Source organism: Triticum aestivum, chromosome 4A (assembly GCF_018294505.1).
Source record: "Triticum aestivum cultivar Chinese Spring chromosome 4A, IWGSC CS RefSeq v2.1, whole genome shotgun sequence".
NCBI classification, from domain to species: Eukaryota; Viridiplantae; Streptophyta; class Magnoliopsida; order Poales; family Poaceae; genus Triticum; species Triticum aestivum.
Genome location: NC_057803.1, coordinates 602,963,563 through 602,983,994, shown reverse-complemented (window position 1 = coordinate 602,983,994; position 20,432 = coordinate 602,963,563). Strand labels below are relative to the sequence as shown.

The 20,432-nt window shown below is 43.2% G+C and overlaps 2 protein-coding genes across 2 annotated transcripts; one reads left to right on the top strand and one right to left on the bottom strand.

Moving 5' to 3' along the window:
* Positions 1-5,099: 5,099 nt before the first annotated feature.
* On the bottom strand, positions 5,100-6,134 carry LOC123082535 (membrane protein PM19L). Its single transcript, XM_044504854.1, has one exon. The coding sequence runs from the start codon at positions 6,000-6,002 to the stop codon at positions 5,460-5,462; it is 543 nt and encodes a 180-aa protein (XP_044360789.1). The 5' UTR covers positions 6,003-6,134; the 3' UTR covers positions 5,100-5,459.
* Positions 6,135-18,346: 12,212 nt separating this feature from the next.
* Positions 18,347-19,224, top strand: LOC123082534 (membrane protein PM19L). The gene has a single exon (XM_044504853.1). The coding sequence runs from the start codon at positions 18,480-18,482 to the stop codon at positions 19,032-19,034; it is 555 nt and encodes a 184-aa protein (XP_044360788.1). The 5' UTR covers positions 18,347-18,479; the 3' UTR covers positions 19,035-19,224.
* Positions 19,225-20,432: the final 1,208 nt, after the last annotated feature.

The following is a 20,432-nucleotide window of genomic DNA, read 5'->3' as shown; positions in this document are numbered from 1 at the left end:
TATTCTTGTCATTGTTCTCGCTGACATTTTTTGTTTTTCCCAAGGCCTAAGGAGTCATACAGATTCAAATTTAACAAAATGACCACAATCGCATCGTCTTCACCAGAAACCGCTCAACCAGCTAAAACAAAATTGATGGGTGGTTTCATCACATGGCATCATGCAATGATAAAAAAATGGAGGAAGACTCAACTTGAAAGAAGAGAGGCAGTGGTGAGATGCTTACCCTTGTGGTGACTGGCTCGATGTTTGACGGAGTCGAATCCAACAAATCTCAAGTTGGGGGTCCCTAGCTAGTAGCCTAGATGCGATGGTAACAAGGGCACGAGTTTACCTAGGTTCAGACTCTCCGAAGAGATAAAACCACATGTCCTACTTGTGCTGTATTGATTTGGATGGATTACAAAGCAATGTTTCATTAACGTGCCACTGGCGTATGGAAAGATTGATGGGACGGGAAAGCGTGTTAGATATCGCCTAGAACCGAGCATGAAACCACTTCATGAGTCACCACCGCGCGGTAGGACCTATAGTCCGAGGTGTAGCAAGCCAAGAAGCTTATAGGGAGCTCCTCGGGTGCCCGATCAACTTGTACTCGAGTTTTTCGGGGTTGAATTTTTTTGGATTTAGGTTCGGGCTTTGGGTATCGGGTTTTATGCCGACCGTGACTCCTCATAGTCCGTTGGTGACGTGAAATTAAAGAGGGGCTGGAAAGAAGAAGAGCAAAAAAGGTGCTAAACACAAATACATGATTGTGGAGGAAAGGATGTTCGGTGGAATAGTGGATTCGGATCAGAACGTAATGGAGATGGCCATGGAGGGGGGAGGCTAAAAAATTGGACCATGTTCATAGTAAAACTGATATGAACCCTCCACATATTTCTTCTATTGAATTTAGCTGATAAACTAATATTAAGTTAGGGAAGAATGAGGTATCTATTAGATTTTTTTTGAAATTGCATGTTATGTTTCCCAACAGAGAGGAACTAGAGGGTAAGCCACACTTCGATGCGCCCAACTATAATCTCGTCTTCCACATGTGAATTAATGTGACACTGCGTTGGTGGTGATGATTTTTATGATGTGTATCTGGTTTTCTTATTTTAGATTTAGGCTTCCTTTGGTTTACGTAAATTTTGTAGCAATTCTATAGGATAAGATTCTTATTTAAGTTTTATTAGGTTTGCTTTGGTTTACAAAAAAATTTGATGAAATTCTACAGGATAAGATTCTTATAGAAATATTTTCTTTAGGGCCCTTTGATTTGTAAGAATGGACCCCTATTCCTATTTAGCGTTAGTGTTAGTTCATATCCTTCATATTGAAAAGAATAGTAACTCGGATCGAATGAATTTTTTCTATCCTATGAACCAAATGAGCCCTTAGGGCATCTTCAATGATGACCCGCAAATTCTTCCGATATATGTCTGTTTTTCTGTTCGGACGTGGCCCGCGGACATGATATAAGAGGGAGCCATCCTACGCTAATTATAAAGTATCTGGTTGGGAGGAGAAAAAGTAGGTAGGTATTTGTGTCCGGTTGCGAGGAGAGAGAGAGAGAGAGAGAGAGAGAGAGAGAGAGAGAGAAGAGCGGAACCATGCATGTGCGGTTGGGAGGAGAGAGAGAAGAGACGGACACGCATGTGATTGGTCAAGTGCATGTCCGGACTTCGCAAAGCTCCTCCAAGTTTGTCTTCAAAATACCAGAATTTGGACGTCCAGACAGCTTTGCAGACTGATAGAGGTCCCCACTGAATTGCAAAGTAAACAAAAGTTGTCCGGACACCACATGCGGGAGTTTTGTAGGTCTCCGTTGAAGATGCCCTTAACCATGAGATGGATCATGTGATAGGAAATGTTGTACATGCCCAACAATGAGTGTTGATTTGATGGGGTGTGTGGCGCTAGATGTGAACATGGGGTGGGAATTGTTTGCTTCAATTAATGTGAATCGCCAACGCGGGGCTTAATAAACTGTGGGTGGTGCGGTCCATTCATAGTGGTACATTCTTTCTTGGTTTCCCTAGAAAAATACATAGTACAACAAACTTAATAAAAGAAGAAGTAAACAATGTTTTCAAATAGTTTAGATTTCTTACCACATGTGTCACGTGATAGAAGAAAATAATGTTGATGTACAAAAACATGCGTACATATAAAATGAAATGAATTATGCCCTTTAAAAATATTCATGTACTTTAAAAATGTTGACGTAGTTTAAAAAATTATTCAGTGTAATAAAAAAATCATGGATTTAAACAAATGTTCATGCAATTTTAAAAAGATTCTGTGCTTTTCAAAAATATTAAATCAATCTCAAAAAATGTTCATATAGTTTTAAAAAGTATTAACATATTTTTGAAATGTTATATATTTTACGGAATGCGCATGCAATTACAAAATCATGCCTTTTAAAATTGTTAATGTAGTAGAAAAGTGTTCACTTATTTTTCTAGAAATGTTCAGATACTTTTAAAAGTATCCACCTATTTCTTTTTTTTTGCTGGTAGTATCTACCTATTCCAAAATATGCGTGCAATTTTGAAAAAAAATCACAACTTAAGATTGCTTACACGTGCTGTTTTGTAAAGGGGTCATGCATTTCAATAAAAAGTATCGACGTGTTTCCTATCAATTAAATATGAATATTATTTATTTAATTTATAAATAAAATGATTAATAATAAAAAATGCAAAAGATAGAGTCAGAAAAGGAAAAAAGAAACCAAAAAATACCAAACAAGAACGGCAAAAGGAAAAGACATCGCCATGATCACTTAGAGCTCCTACGCTACTGTTATAGTAGTAAAACACCGCGCTTGAACCAGTGGCCCCATAGCTCATCCCACAAGGCTAGCAATGCTGACAGCGATACAAAAACTTTTTTTTTTGCGATGGAACGATACAAAATACTTCTCTAGGCAACATAGAGTATGAGCTATGTCCCAGGCCCACAAGCCAGTGATAGCGAACACCCGATGTGTTTACTGTTTGCCTATTGAGCCACTTATAAACTATAGATGGATTCACTAAAGTGGTCCTACCAACAATATTTAGAAATCTCCCCAACACCCTCTTTTCCATGTTACTCACCCAAGGGATCAAATCACTAAGCTATTCTTCAGCCTCTTTTCGTCAACAGGAATCCCTAAATATTTTAAGGGAAGTTTGCCCCTCTTACAAGTAAAAATTTCTTCAAAAAATTCAATTTTGTTGTCATCAATACCAACCCCAATAACCTCACTTTTATGAGAATTAATTTTCAACCCAGACATGACCTCAAAGAGGCATGATTATTTTTTTCAGATTCCTGACCTGTACCCAATCATCTTGTAAGAGGAAGATAGCTAGTGTGCATATTGCAAGATGGCAATATATCCCCATCTTTGGCCAGACCAGTCACCAAGCCTAGATTCATATAGCAATTACGTACAGTAGAACAGCTTCTAGACCCTGTTGCCTGGCCCGGCCCGGCCGTGTCCTGTCCTCTCAGAAGAAAAAAAATTCCTTTATCAGTTTTCATGGTTTCTTCAACATACATCTATTTTCTCAATACACAATATACATTCTTAGTATACATGTGAAACATTTTTTCCCACATTGAACTTTTGTAATATATATTTCTTATTCTAGTGCATGTTTTAAACACTTTCTGAATATATGGTCAACACGTTTTTTTTAAATACACATTGAACATTTTTTAGGTAATAAAAAAGTCTCTAAAACTATGTGCACTTTCATATTGTATGCACATTTTTTAAATGACATATTCTTTTTTGAAAGGCGAGGACTTTTCTTGAAGATGCCACATACATATTTTTCAGTGGCATAAAACCTTTTTCTTATACTCCTTCAAAAACTTTTTTTACGTGTTCCTAAATTTACACATTTGTTTTGAAACGTGGGAACATTTTTTCATGCCCTGAACTTTTTCTAATGCTATAATTATCTTTTTAATTTCATTGACCTTTTTTATACGGTATTAACATTTTTCTCAAATTCATGGGTATTTTTTATTTTCCCTTTTTATGTTTAATGGAATCGATAGTAGGGCCCCTTGTTTGGGCATGTCACGTTTTTGTTTGAATGTTTGGGCATGTCACAGTTTTTTTTACATCAACATAAGCGTTTATATACACACGCATACATTCATCCTTATGAATGTACACACGCATATTATATTTTGATAAGTGCCTTTGAAAGATGAACCGACATATCATCTTGAGATTCACGAAATCACTGTAGACGCCTCGTCATCGACAAAAACATCTCCTCCTACTGAATGTGCATCGTCATAATTTTAGTGGATTGAAGATACCACAGTTTCTCTAACCGTTCAACCACAAATTGGTTCGCGGCATGTCACGGTTGTGCGGAGGCAGACAGGATTCATGGTAGTAGTACGTACATACAGCAGCTTCGAGACCCGGCCGTGTCCAATCCTCGCAGAAGAAAAGGACTACCATCTTCGTTGTGCATGTAGGACACGTAGACGTGCGGCCAACAGATTGAAGAATTATTTTTTTGACAAATGATTGAAGACGAATTTGATTATGTATAGTACCATACGGTACGGGTGCCCATTCGCTGAGCACGTAGCAGCTGCGCACCGCACTGCACAATACACATCCATGCGTATGTATGTACTGAGCAAGCAGCTAAAAGAGGCTACTGCACTACGATTTTGAATACTCTAACTTGGTTAAAGGTAGATTCTAATCCTGAACTAACTTTAACTAAAAAGGTGTTTGAATGACAGGGTTAAATGAAGTACTACGATTTTGATTACTCCTTGGTTAAAGGTAGATTCTAATCTTGAACTAACTTTAACTAAAAAGGTGTTTAAATGACAGGGTTAAATGAAGTTGGAGTAAGGAGATAAAAATATATTTTTTAGTGGTCCCGAGAAAAACTACTCAAATAAGCTAGAAGCATCTAACCCAAACTAACCCTCAATACATGTTTGAATATTTTTATTTGGATATTTTTAGATTAGTTGAGTTCAAACTAACCAAAACTGACTCTTAACCCATGAATCTAAATAGAGCCAATAGAAAGAAGACGGTTTCACTTGCATGGGCACAAGACAACCGGAGCACATCACAATCGGAACGGAAGTAGAGTAGTAGTGATAAATGAAACAAGTGCTGCCATTCATCCACATCCAGACACTGCTGTGGTCTGGTCGGAGAAGAAGCATGGACTGATCGATCTCTATCTCGATCTCGGACTAGATAATAAACACACACACACACACACACACACACTAAGAAGAACCATCCTGCAGTACTACCACATGTACGCATGCACGCGCGTCGTCCCTACAAAAAAGAAAAGAGTACATGCACACCATGTATGGATACAACGTACGCTCCCACCATACGTGACGGAACACACATTTATACATACACCTTATTATCAGCCTGTCACTGTCGCCGCCGAGGCATCTACCCGGCCGATTCAGACCCTGGCGACGCCGCCGGTGCCCATGCCCTTATTGTGCGGATCGCCGGCGCCATACCCGCCGTGCTCCGCGCCGTATCCACCAGCATGGTTACCAAACTGGTTGCCAAACAGCCCAGAGTGCAGCGCCAGCACGTAGAGCAGCTGCGTGAAGGCCAGGATGATGACGAACGCCTCCAGCACCCGGAGGCGCCACCCTCGGTACCCGCCGATGTGGATCTCCTTGCACGCCAGCCCGAACGCCAAGGCGGTGATCGCCCAGGCCACCAGCGAGGAGGACGCGGAGGTGGCGAGGCTGTCGCCGCGCCAGGTGCGGACGTGGTGCACGCCGGCGAGCTTGGATGCGGCGCCCACGACCCCGGCGAGGATGGCGAAGACGAGGAAGTAGAAGGTGGCGCCGTTGCCGCCGACGCCGGGGCGGTTGGTGAGGCCGTTGATGAAGTGGTTGAGGTTCCAGCTCGCGAACCCTATGACGATGATGTACATGATGAGGTTCAGCACCAGCAGCGGCGCCACCATGTTGCGACCCACGCCCGCCATTGCTGCTGCCTTGCTTCTTTCTTCTTCTTGTTGTTGTTGTTGTTGTTGGCTTGGATCGAGCACTGAAGTGGCTTTGTGGAACAGATCGAATCGACAAGGATGGGAGATTGGTGATTGCTTTGTGGATGAGGTGCCGGGGTGGAGCGTAGTGGGATATATAGATGCACAGGAGGTAGGGAAAGACGGGACACGTGTGATGCGGCCGCTTAGAAATGGAGGTGGCGCGACGCGTGGTGAGCGCTTGACACCGAGCTGAAGCTGCTGCTGCTGCTGCTTCTGCTTCTGCTTCTTCCAGTCGACGTCGTAGCTCTCTAGCCGTTGGCGGATGCTTCCAGCGGCTTCGAGACCGTACGTGGCACGGTTTATAGCTGCTGCTGCTGCTGCTAGACTAGGACTGGAATAATCAATCAGCTCACGTAACGTAAACTAAACGTACGCTTCCTTGGATCTTAGGTTGCACTGCTCGATCGGTCCATCCACCCTCCCATGCAACCTTATCCTCTTCCTCTTCCCTTCCTCGCCGCTTCCCGCTGTACTGTACGTGTCTCACGTGTTTGCTCTGCTTTTACATCCATTTTTTTTCTGCTTACACTCATCATCCATTTAGCTCCAAGAAAACACGAGGGCCTTTCCAACTTTTCGCGCAACTATGGTGTGTTTAGTGCAATAATAGCAAATTAGGGGATCCTGTCTCGTCAACACATTGTGATCTTTAAAGCCTGCTCTGACTAAGCGTTTGCAGGTGTCTATTTACCTTAAAGTTAAGTCAATGCGATTTCAATCTTTGACGAACGACACACCATTGGAGGTAGGAAAAAGGCTTGTATTTTTTGCAACATAATTTTATTGTACAATCGAAAACTCTTTACACCTTCCCCGCAAAAAGAAACATATAGCAAGACAATTCCCGAGCAACAAATTGCAATTTATACAGCAACCACACACACACATCCATCCATATTGTCATGCATATAATTAATGAGAAGTTGGTTATACTTACCTAGAGAGAGAGACGAAAAGATTATCTTGAGCTAGTCGTCAATCCATCACACGAGGGGCTGGCCGACCATGTGTAGTTTCATGGGTGCCATTAATGGAGAGTGGTAACATTTTTCATGCAAGTAGTTTCCTTTAGACCATGGGTGCATAGCAGTAACTAGATGGTGTTATCTTCCATGTATCTCAATACAAAGATCACATGAGCTTTCCTTCATGATCATGATCCATCAGATATAATATGTTGGTATGTTTCTTGCAGTGCGAATAATTGTCACTTTATGATAAGTTTTATCTATGAATTCCTTTTGAGATCTATTCGGTTTCTTTGCTGCATAATTCTTATTCATATATTTCTCCAATCAATATTTATTCCTTTGGCCAGGTTTGGGAGATGACCTCCAAGAGGAAGTTGTGTATGATAATTGGGTTCGATCTTGCAAGTAATCAATCGGAGTGACAGGAAGTGGAAAAGGCTTGTATTGTGTTGTTGCCACTAGGGATAAAAAGATGGTCGCGTAGTTGTCCTTTGAACGCAGGGTGAAGACAATATATCATCTACTTGTTGTCATCATACTTATTGCAATCCTCTGTTTTTTACTTAATACTTGATGCTGGATAGCAATCTTGGGTGAAGTATTAGCTATAGATGTAGTTGGATAATGGTCTATAAATTTTGACACATAATGCTCATATGTCGATTGTGACATGCATAGTCGTAGTCATAAGAGAGAAACCGCTAGTAAAACTTGTTGGGGATCGTAGCAGAAATTTAAAAAATTTCCTACGTGTCACCAAGATCAATCTATGGAGAGACTAGCAACGAGAGAGAGGAGCGCATCTACATAGCCTTGTAGATCGCAATGAGGAAGCGTTCAAGAGAACGGGGTTGATGGAGTCGTACTCGTCGTGATCCAAATCACCGATGATCCTAGCGCCGAACGGACGGCACCTCCGCGTTCAGCACACGTACGGAGCGGAGACGTCTCCTCCTTCTTGATCCAGCAAGGGGAGAGGAGAGGTTGATGAAGATCCAGCAGCACGACGGCGTGGTGGTGGAAGTAGCGGGATCCCGGCAGGGCTTCGCCAAGCACAAACGGGGAGGAAAAGGTGTCACGGAGGGAGAGGGAGGCGTCAGGGACTCAGGTGTGGCTGCCCTCCCTCCCCCCACTATATATAGGACCCCTAGGGAGGGGCGCCGGCCCTAGAAGATCCAATCTCCAAGGGGGGGGGGGGGCAGCCCCCAAGTCAGGTGGGGCGCCCCCACCCCTAGGGTTTCCAACCCTAGGCGCAGGGGGAGGCCCATGGGGGGCGCACCAGCCCACAAGGGGCTGGTTCCCCTCCCAGTTCAGCCCATGGGGCCCTCCGGGATAGGTGGCCCCACCCGGTGGACCCCCGGGACCCTTCCGGTGGTCCCGGTACAATACCGATTACCCCCGAAACTTTCCCGATGGCCGAAACTGGACTTCTTATATATAAATCTTCACCTCCGGACCATTCCGGAACTCCTCGTGACGTCTGGGATCTCATCCGAGACTCCGAACAACTTTCGGGTTACCGCATACTAATATCTCTACAACCCTAGCGTCAACGAACCTTAAGTGTGTAGACCCTACGGGTTTGGGAGACACGTAGACATGACCGAGACGACTCTCCGGTCAATAACCAACAGCGGGATCTGGATACCCATGTTGGCTCCCACATGTTTCACAATGATCTCATCGGATGAACCACGATGTCGAGGATTTAATCAATCCCGTATACAATTCCCTTTGTCTATTGGTACGATACTTGCCCGAGATTCGATCGTCGGTATCCTGATACCTCGTTCAATCTCGTTACCGGCAAGTCTCTTTACTCGTTCCGTAACACATCATCCTGTGATCAACTCCTTGGTCACATTGTGCACATTATGATGATGTCCTACCGAGTGGGCCCAGAGATACCTCTCCGTTACACGGAGTGACAAATCCCAGTCTCGATTCGTGCCAACCCAACAGACACTTTCGGAGATACCCGCAGCTCACCTTTATAGCCACCCAGTTACGTTCTGACGTTTGGTACACCCAAAGCATTCCTACGGTATCCGGGAGTTGCACAATCTCATGGTCTAAGAAAATGATACTTGACATTGGAAAAGCTTTAGCATACGAACTACACGATCTTGTGTTATGCTTAGGATTGGGTCTTGTCCATCACATCATTCTCCTAATGATGTTATCCCGTCATCAACGACATCCAATGTCCATGGTCAGGAAACCGTAACCATCTATTGATCAACGAGCTAGTCAACTAGAGGCTTACTAGGGACATGGTGTTATCTATGTATCCACGCATGTATCTGAGTTTCCTATCAATACAATTTTAGCATGGATAATAAACGATTATCATGAACAAGGAAATATAATAATAACTAATTTATTATTGCCTCTAGGGCATATTTCCAACAGTCTCCCACTTGAACTAGAGTCAATAATCCAGTTCACATCGCTATGTGATTAACACTCAAGGTCACATCCCCATGTGACTAACACCCAAAGAGTTTACTAGAGTCAATAATCTAGTTCAGATTACCATGTGATTAACACTCAATGAGTTCTGGGTTTGATCATGTTATCCTTGTGAGAGATGTTATAGTCAACGGGTCTGAACCTTTCAGATCCGTGTGTGCTTTACAAATCTCTATGTCATCTTGTAGATGCAGCTACCACGCTCTTTTTTGGAGCTATTCCAAATAACTGTTTTACTATACGAATCCGGTTTACTACTCAGAATCATTCAGATTAGAGTCAAAGATTGCATCGGCGTAACCCTTTACGACGAACTCTTTTATCACCTCCATAATCGAGAAAATTCCTTAGTCCACTAGTTACCAAGGATAACCTTGACCGTTGTCCTGTGATCCATTTCTAGATCACACTTGTACCCCTTGACTGACTCAAGGCTTAGCACGCTTCAGGTGCGGTACACAACATTGCATACTTTAGAGCCTATGTCTAAAGCATAGGGGACGACCTTCGTCCTTTCTCTCTATTCTGCCGTGGTCAGGTCTTGAGTTTTACTCAATACTCATACCTTATAACACAACCAAGAACTCCTTCTTTGCCGATCTATTTTTGAACTCCTTCAAAATTTTGTCATGATATGTGTTCGTTTGAAAGTACTATTAAGCGATTTTGATCTATCCTTATAGATCTTGATGCTCAATGTTCAAGTAGCTTAATCCAGGTTTTCCATTAAAAAACACTTTTCAAATAACCCTGTATGCTTTCCAGAAATTCTACATCATTTCTGATCAACAATATGTTAACAACATATACTCATCAAAAATTCTATAGTGCTCCCACTCACTTCTTTGGAAATACAAGTTTCTCATAAACTTTGTATAAACCCAAAATCTTTGATCATCTCATCAAAGCATACATTCCAACTCCGAGATGCTTACTCCAGTCCTTAGAAGGATCGCTGGAGCTTTGCATACTTGTCAGCATCTTTCAAGATTGACAAAACCTTCTGGATGTATCACATACAACCTTTCCTCAAGAAAAATGTCGAGGAAACAATGTTTTGACACCCTATCTGCAAGATTTCATAAATAATGCAGTAACTGCTAACATAATTCCAACAGACTCTTAGCATCGCTACGAGTGAGAAAGTCTCATCATAGTCAACTCCTTAAACTTGTCGGGAAACATCTTAACGACAAGTCAAGCTTTCTTAATGGTGACACTTACCATCATTGTCCGTCTTCCTTTTAAAATCCATCTGCACCCAACAGCCTTATGACTATCAAGTAGTTCTTCCAAAGTCTATACTTTGTTTTATACATGGATCCTTTCTCGGATTTTATGGCCTCGAGCCATTCATCGGAATCCGGGCCCACCATCGCTTCTCCATAGCTCGTAGGTTCATTGTTGTCTGGCAACATGACTTCCAAGACGGGATTACGTACCACTCTGAAGTAGTACACATCCTTGTTGACCTATGAGGTTTGGTAGTGACTTGATCCGAAGTTTCATGATCATTATCATAAGCTTCCACTTCAATTGGTGTAGGTGCCACAGGAACAACTTCCTGTGCCCTGCCACACACTAGTTGAAGTGACGGTTCAATAACCTCATCAAGTCTCTACCATCCTCCCACTCAATTCTTTCGAGAGAAACTTTTCCTCGAGAAAGGACCCGTTTCTAGAAATAATCACTTTTGCTTCCGGATCTGAAATAGAAGGTATACCCAACTATTTTTTGGTATTCTATGAAGATGCATTTATCCGCTTTGGGTTCGAGCTTATCAGTCTGAAGCTTTTTCACATAAGCATCGCAGCTCCAAACTTTTAAGAAACGACAGCTTAGGTTTCTCTAAACCATACTTCATATGGTGTCGTCTCAACGGAATTGTGTGGTGCCCTATTTAAAGTGAATGCGGTTGTTTCTAATGCCTAACCCATAAACGATAGTGATAATTCGATAAGAGACATCATGGTATGCACTATATCCAATAGGGTGTAGTTATGATGTTCGGACACACCATCACACTATGGTGTTCCAGGCGGTATTAGTTGTGAAACAATTTCCACAATGTCTTAATTGTGTGTCAAACTCGTAACTCAGATATTCATCTCTATGATCATATCATAGACATTTTATCATCTTGTCACGACGATCTTCAACTTCACTCTGAAATTACTTGAACCTTTCAATAATTCAGACTTGTATTTCATCAAGTAAATATACTCAGTATCTACTCAAATTATCTGTGAAGTAAGAACATAACGATATCCACTGCGTGCCTCAGCACTCATTGGACTGCACACATCAAAATGTATTACTTCCAACAAGTTGCTTTCTTGTTCCATCTAATTGAAAACGAGGTCTTTCAGTCATGTTGCCCATGTGGTATGATTTGCATGTCTCAAGTGATTTAAAATCAAGTGAGTCCAAACGATCCATCTGTATGGAGTTTCTTCATGCATATCTCCCAATAGACATGGTTCGCATGTCTCAATCTTTTCAAAGCGAGTGAGTCCAAAGATCCATCAAGATGGAGCTTCTTCATGCGTTTTACACCAACATGACTCAAATGGCAGTGCCACAAGTACGTGGTACTATCTTATATCTTTTGGCATGAACATGTGTATCACTACGATCGAGATTCAATAAACCATTCATTTTAGGTGCAAGACCATTGAAGGTATTATTCAAATAAACAGAGTAACCATTATTCTCCTTAAATGAATAATCGTATCGTGATAAAAATAATCCAATCATGTCTATGCTCAACGCAAACACCAAATAACAATTATTTAGGTTTAACACCAATCTCGATGATAGAGGGAGCATGCGATGCTTGATCACATCAACCTTGGAAACACTTCCAACACATATCGTCATCTCACCTTCAGCTAGTCTCGGTTTATTCCGTAGCCTTTTATTTTCGAGTTACTAACACTTAGCAACTGAACCGGTATTTTAATACCCTGGTGCTACCAGGAGTACTAGTAAAGTACACATTATAATGTATATCCAATATACTTCTGTCGACCTTGCCAGCCTTCTCATCTACCGAGTATCTAGGGTAGTTCTGCTTCAGTGACCGTTCCCCTCATTACAGAAGCACTTAGTCTCGGGTTTGGTTCAACCTTGGGTTTTTTCACTAGAGCAGCAACTGATTTTCCATCTCATGAAGTATCCCTTCTTTTCCTTTCCCTTCTTGAAACTAGTGGTTTAACCATCAACAATTGATGCTCCTACTTGATTTCTACTTTCGCGGTGTCAAACATCGCGAGTTTCTCAAGGATCATCATGTCTATCCCTGATATGTTATAGTTCATCACGAAGCTCCAATAGCTTGGTGGTAGTGACTATGGAGAATCATCACTATCTCACCTGGAAGATTAACTCCCACTTGATTCAAGCGATTGTAGTACTTAGACAATCTGAGCACATGCTCAACGATTGAGCTTTTCTCCCTTAGTTTGCAGGCTTAAGAAACTTGTCAGAGGTCTCATACCTCTTGACGTGGGCACTAGTCTGAAATCCCAATTTCAGTCTTTGGAACATCTCATATGTTCTGTGACGTTTCAAAAACCATCCTTGGTGCCACAATTCTAAACCGTTAGCATTACGCACTGAACTATCACGTAGTCATTAAAACGTGTATGTCAGATGTTTCCCAACATCTACAGACGATGCTCGAGGGTCAGCACACTGACGGTGCATTAAGGACATAATCCTTCTGTGCAGCAATGAGGACAATCCTCAGTTGACGGACCCAGTCCGCATAGTTGCTACTGTCAACTCTCAACTAAATTTTCTCTAGGAACATATCTAAAACATTAGAACTATAGCGCAAGCTACGACATAATTTGTAAAGACCTTTTGACTATGTTCATGATAATTAAGTTCATCTAATCAAATTATTTAATGAACTCCCACTTAGATACACATCTCTCTAGTCATCTAAGTGATACATGATCGGAGTCAACTAGGCCGTGTCCGATCATCACGTGAGACGGACTAGTCATTATCGGTGAACATCTTCACGTTGATCGTATCCACTATACGACTCATGTTCGACCTTTCGGTCTTCCGTGTTCCGAGGCCATGTCTGTACATGCTAGGCTCGTCAAGTCAAATCAAGTGTATTGCGTGTGTAAATCTGCCTTACACCCGTTGTATGCGAACGTTATAATCTATCACACCCGATCATCACCTGGTGCTTTGAAACAACAGACCTTTAGCAACGGTGCACAGTTAGGGGGAACACTTTCTTGAAATTATGGTGAGGGATCATCTTATTTATGCTACCGTCGTTCTAAGCAAATAAGATGTAAAACATGATAAACATCACATGCAATCAAATAGTGACATGATATGGCCAATGTCATTTTGCTCCTTTTGATCTCCATCTTCGGGGCGCCATGATCATCGTCGTCACCGGCATGACACCATGATCTCCATCATCATGATCTTCATCATCGTGTCTTCATGAAGTTGTCTCGTCAACTATTACTTATACTACTATGGCTAACGGTTAGCGATAAAGTAAAGTAATTACATGACGTATAAGTTGACACACAGGTCATAAATAAATTAAGACAACTCCTATGGCTCTTGCCGGTTGTCATACTCATCGACATGCAAGTCGTGATTCCTATTACAAGAATATGATCAATCTCATACATCACATATATCATTCATCACATCCTTTTGGCCATATCACATCACACGGCATATGCTGCAAAAACAAGTTAGACGTCCTCTAATTGTTGTTACAAGTTTTTTACGTGGCTGCTATAGGTTTCTAGCAAGAATGTTTCTTACCTACGCCAAAACCACAACGTGATATGCCAATTTCTATTTACCCTTTATAAGGACCCTTTTCATCGAATCCGATCCAACTAAAGTGGGAGAGACAGACACTCGCTAGCCACCTTATGCAACTAGTGCATGTCAGTCGATGGAACCAGTCTCACGTAAGCGTACGTGTAAGGTCGGTCCGGGCCGCTTCATCCCACGATGCCGCTGAATCAAGATAAGACTAGTAACGACAAGTAAATTGACAAAATCGATGCCCACAACAACTTGTGTTCTACTCATGCATAGAATCTACGTATAGACCTAGCTCATGATGCCACTGTTGGGGATCGTAGCAGAAATTCAAAAAAATTCCTACGTGTCACCAAGATCAATCTATGGAGAGACTAGCAACGAGAGAGAGGAGTGCATCTATATACCCTTGTAGATCGCAATGCGGAAGCGTTCAAGAGAACGGGGTTGATGGAGTCGTACTCGTCGTGATCCAAATCACCGATGATCCTAGCGCCGAACGGACGGCACCTCCGCGTTCAACGCACGTACGGAGCGGAGACGTCTCCTCCTTCTTGATCCAGCAAGGGGCGAGGAGAGGTTGATGGAGATCCAGCAGCACGACAGCGTGGCGGTGGAAGTAGCGGGATCCCGGTAGGGCTTCGCCAAGCACAAGTGGGGAGGAAGAGGTGTCACGGAGGGAGAGGGAGGCGCCAGGGACTCAGGTGTGGCTGCCCTCCCTCCCCCCACTATATATAGGACCCCTAGGGAGGGGCGCCGGCCCTAGGAGGTCCAATCTTCAAGGGGGGCGGCGGCCAAGGGGGGGGGGACTTGCCCCCCAAGTCTGGTGGGGCGCCCCCACCCCTTGGATTTCCAACCCTAGGCGTAGGGGGAGGCCCATGGGGGGCGCACCAGCCCACCAGGGGCTGGTTCCCCTCCCACTTCAGCCCATGGGGCCCTCCGGGATAGGTGGCCCCACCCGGTGGACCCCCGGGACCCTTCCGGTGGTCCTGGTACAATACCGATTACCCCCGAAACTTTCCCGATGGCCGAAACTAGACTTCCTATATATAAATCTTCACCTCCGGACCATTCCAGAACTCCTCGTGACGTCCGGGATCTCATCCGGGACTCCGAACAACTTCCGGGTTACCGCATACTAATATCTCTACAACCCTAGCGTCAACGAACCTTAAGTGTGTAGACCCTACGGGTTCGGGAGACACGCAGACATGACCGAGACGACTCTCCGGTCAATAACCAACAGCGGGATCTGGATACCCATGTTGGCTCCCACATGTTCCACGATGATCTCATCGGATGAACCACGATGTCGAGGATTTAATCAATCCCGTATACAATTCCCTTTGTCTATTGGTACGATACTTGCCCGAGATTCGATCGTCGATATCCCGATACCTCGTTCAATCTCGTTACCGACAAGTCTCTTTACTCATTCCATAACACATCATCCCGTGATCAACTCCTTGGTCACATTGTGCATATTATGATGATGTCCTACCGAGTGGGCCCAGAGACACCTCTCCGTTACATGGAGTGACAAATCCCAGTCTCGATTCGTGCCAACCCAACAGACACTTTCGGAGATACCCGCAGTGCACCTTTATAGCCACCCAGTTACGTTGTGACGTTTGGTACACCCAAAGCATTCCTACGGTATCCGGGAGTTGCACAATCTCATGGTCTAAGGAAATGATACTTGACATTAGAAAAGCTTTAGCATACGAACTACACGATCTTGTGCTATGCTTAGGATTGGGTCTTGTCCATCACATCATTCTCCTAATGATGTTATCCCGTCATCAACGACATCCAATGTCCATGGTCAGGAAACCGTAACCATCTATTGATCAACGAGCTAGCAACTAGAGGCTTACTAGGGACATGGTGTTGTCTATGTATCCACACATGTATCTGAGTTTCCTATCAATACAATTTTAGCATGGATAATAAATGATTATCATGAACAAGGAAATATAATAATAACTAATTTATTATTGCCTCTAGGGCATATTTCCAACAAAACTTTGGATTCCGGTCCATCCTCTTCCTATAAACTTTCAATCTAAATCAAACGCTCTTTTGATATGTTATTTCTACTTTTCCGTTGCAATCAAATCTTACACACACTTGTGATTTTAGTCCTTGTAACTAGAAAGGTAGTGAGGTTGACAACCTCACTAGTCTGTTGGGGGCCAAGGCGAGTTTTGTATTCGTGTGTGCAGTGCAGGTGTTGACCATTGGCTGTGTTAATAAACTCATGTTTGTTTGATAAACCTTGAGGTCACTTGAGGGAAACGGTTGCGTGCTGCAAACCCTTACACTTGGGGGCCAACATGTTCCTAGTAGTTTAGAGGAAGCATTGACCTTTCCACATGCCATTGGACATGATTTTCTGTCATCTCATCAATTAGGTATGTAGCTTCAGTCTATAGGTTTGACATAGGGTTAACGACGTTATGAAATACATGAAGAATGATCCATTCTTCCATTCTGTGTTTTGGGAAATTCCTTGTAGCCTCTTTCATGTAGTCACATGCAAGCGCTAGTGGCTCTTGATCTTCGTGCTTAAAGCCAGTTATTTACGATCGAAGTTGCATAATTTTTGTAGGGAAAAAATATGGACATAAATTTGCTACAACATAAATTCCATGAAGTTATGACTCCTCTGGGGCAAAGCTAGAAGACATTTTTTTTTACCTTTTCTCTTAGAGAGCAAGGAAATAGACACAACTTCGACGCGTCTGGTTCATAAAATTTAATATGTTTTATGTCGCATAGTTAAGTGAAAATATGTAAATACATATCGGTATCCTTCGATGCGGAGCCGCCAAACTAGCTCTGTTGAACCATAGTAACAATATGAGGCTTAATTTTAAATTGTTAGGCAACAATACCAGGTAATGACATTGGTGCACACATACTATCTTTGTTAAGGGCAACAAAGTTCCCGAGTTTCCTTGTCATGATAATTATTTCGGGTATTTATTGGAACACCAATTTGAAAAATATGTAAAGACAAGAAGAAAACTGAAATAGAAACTGTGATCTAATAACTAATGTCACGATGCTTCTCCGGTAACGGCGCCGGAAAAGGTGTTGATGAGCCTTTGTGATCCAGTTTGGATTGCAGAAAGTCCCTTTGACTTTTACCCAAGAAGTGACCCTGATCACTAGGTACCGAACCCATAATAAGAGGACTCAAACAAGTTATTGATGTCGTAGTATGTTTCCGTTTTAGCTAGACCTTTATTATTTTTTTCAACCTAAACAAGTGTGTGTAAGATTTGAAAATAGGAAGGGTAACTTTTTCTTAGGGAAGGCCATCATGGCTAGCTTTATTAGAATTAAAAAATATTTACATTGTCTACGAGCTTACCGACATCACAGTCAAGAGGCTCGTCCAACCAACTGAAAGAAGATTTATTACAGAAACAAAAATTAGCTAGCGCATGAACTGCTTGATTACAAGAACGATAACAATGCTTAAAAATGATCTTCCCGATCAAGGAACTAATATCCACACATTCCATGAAGATTGCCGCCGCTGAGTTCCACCATCTAGTTTGACCATTACAGAAGTTAATAACATGTAGGGAGTCTAATTCCGCTTCGAACCGATTGAATCCAAGAGAATTAACAAAAACTAGACCGTCTTTCATTGTCAAAACTTCTGTAGTGATTACATCTGCAGCGAAAGGAATAAATTTGCATTGTGCTGCCACAAAGTTTTCTCTAACTGGTTTGCTGAATTCGTGGATCGGGAGAGCGAAGAAGAGCTTGACACCGAAGCAAAGCGTCCCCACGTGAGGTGGTTGATTCGATAGACAGAGCGTCCATTTCTATTTTAGTGGGCGTTTGCCAAGCGGAGGCGAAGTGTGGAAGCATCCGCACGCTGCTCGAAACAGCTACCGTGTAAAGCCCCCATGCGGCACGCGTCGCACCACGCGTGTCCCTCCTGCACACCTATATATTTATCCCACTACACTCCACTTCACCACCTCATCCAGAAATCATCACATTCCATTTGATTCTTGCTTCCGCCAAATCCAATCCCAGCACGTAGCTAGATCAAGATCAACCAAAGCGAATCCAGTGAGTGTCAGAGCTCCATTTCCATCTCCACCTCGACCAAGAAGAAACGGGAGCAGCAATGGCGGGCGTTGGGCGTAACATGGTGGCGCCGCTGCTGGTGCTGAACCTCATCATGTACATCATCGTCATAGGGTTCGCGAGCTGGAACCTCAACCACTTCATCAACGGCCTCACCAACCGCCCCGGCGTCGGCGGCAACGGCGCCACCTTCTACTTCCTCGTCTTCGCCATCCTCGCCGGGGTCGTGGGCGCCGCATCCAAGCTCGCCGGCGTGCACCACGTCCGCACCTGGCGCGGCGACAGCCTCGCCACCTCCGCGTCCTCCTCGCTGGTGGCCTGGGCGATCACCGCCTTGGCGTTCGGGCTGGCGTGCAAGGAGATCCACATCGGCGGGTACCGAGGGTGGCGCCTCCGGGTGCTGGAGGCGTTCGTGATTGTTCTCATGTTCACGCAGCTGCTGTACGTGCTGGCGCTGCACTCGGGCCTCTTCGGGAACCAGTTCGGTGGTAACCATGGTGGTGGGTATCCGGCGGAGCACGCGTACGGCGCAGGCGTCGGCGACCCGCACAACAAGGGCATGGGCATGGGCACCGGCGGGGTCGCCAGGGTCTGAGCTGATGATCGATCTTGTATGCATACGTGGCGTTGGTGTGTGTTGTGTTCATACATGGTTGCAGACATGTACCATGTACTACCATGTACTAGTGCACGGATGAAGTTTAATTCACTAGTAGTATGATCGACCAATTTGCTTCTTCAGTTTGTGGTGTGCAAGTGCAGTGATGTCAACTGTTTTATCTTCACTTTTCTTTCGTCCAACTAATGTGTAGTGAAACTAGCGCAGTACGTTCATGTTTTTTAGCTGGATAGTCTTTCATGTTTTTTATAGGTGTGTGTAGACCTCAGTCCACCTCAATCAAGTGTAGATGTGTGCAAATCTTAGTCGACTGCTACTTAACCAAATTTCACAATCAAGAATCAAGTGTAGATCTCAATCAATTCTCCAAAACAAAGGGGGCAAGTCCAAGAAGATTCAAAAGGTAGATTACAAGGGGCGTAACTGAAGATTTAGTAATTCCGTTCCTTTATATTCTCCAAGAATCAGAACGGACCTAACTGGACGAAAACCGCTTTCCGACGAGAGAATACGCCACACGGCGGTGGTGGAATACGCCAGCTAATAGATGAACTGCACTTGGCTTGGTCGTCTAAATATGTACACATCTCTTCTTTTCCTTCTTCTTCTTTGTCATGTAAGATGACATACCGGTAGAAAATAATTTTGAGTGTGCCTCCGCTTCACAGAATTTTTGAAACTTATCTACACCTATCACGATGATGCGCATTTTGATTACTTTCTATCAGAAAATGCACCAAAAAACCATTGTTGTTCAAGTTTTCCCCGTGAGTTTAAGGAAAATCTGATCAAATCAATTATTTAGGATCTCCTTATGGGAATTTTTGAATATCCGACTTCTATTATTTAGGAGTTATCTTAAATCATCAGGACTTTTGGGTGCGGTGATGAGGATGACATGAGGAAAACACACTAGTTAACCTGGGACAAAATGATGAGGCTGGCGATATCGGCTTTCATGATCTCAGGTTATTTAACCAAGCTCTTTAGGCTAAACAGGCGTGAGATTGGTTGGTTTATCTAGATTCACTTTGTGTCAAGTTGATGAAAGCAAAGTATCATCCTCCAAGGACATATATTCTTCATATTGGTTTTCCGCACTCCGCATTAGCTACTTGGCAAGGTGCATGGACTAAATCTGTTTAAGAAGGGTGTCATTTGGAGGGTGCATGATGGCTCTAGTATTAACATTATAATTGGCTCCCTAAGAGTTCTTGCCTGAAAATTTGAGCTAAAAGGATGAATACTAGACTGAAGTGGGTGTCTGATTTATTCTTGAGCGGGGAGAGATGTTGGGATGAAGACTTGATTAAACACCTTTTCTACCCGCATGACTCTGAGTAGATTCTAAAAATTTAAATTCAGTCGTCGGGG

What these genes read in the sequence shown, in the direction of transcription:
- LOC123082535 (XM_044504854.1), bottom strand. Translation starts at nt 6,002, where the DNA reads ATGGCGGGCGTGGGTCGCAACATGGTGGCGCCGCTGCTGGTGCTGAAC.
- LOC123082534 (XM_044504853.1), top strand. Translation starts at nt 18,480, where the DNA reads ATGGCGGGCGTTGGGCGTAACATGGTGGCGCCGCTGCTGGTGCTGAAC.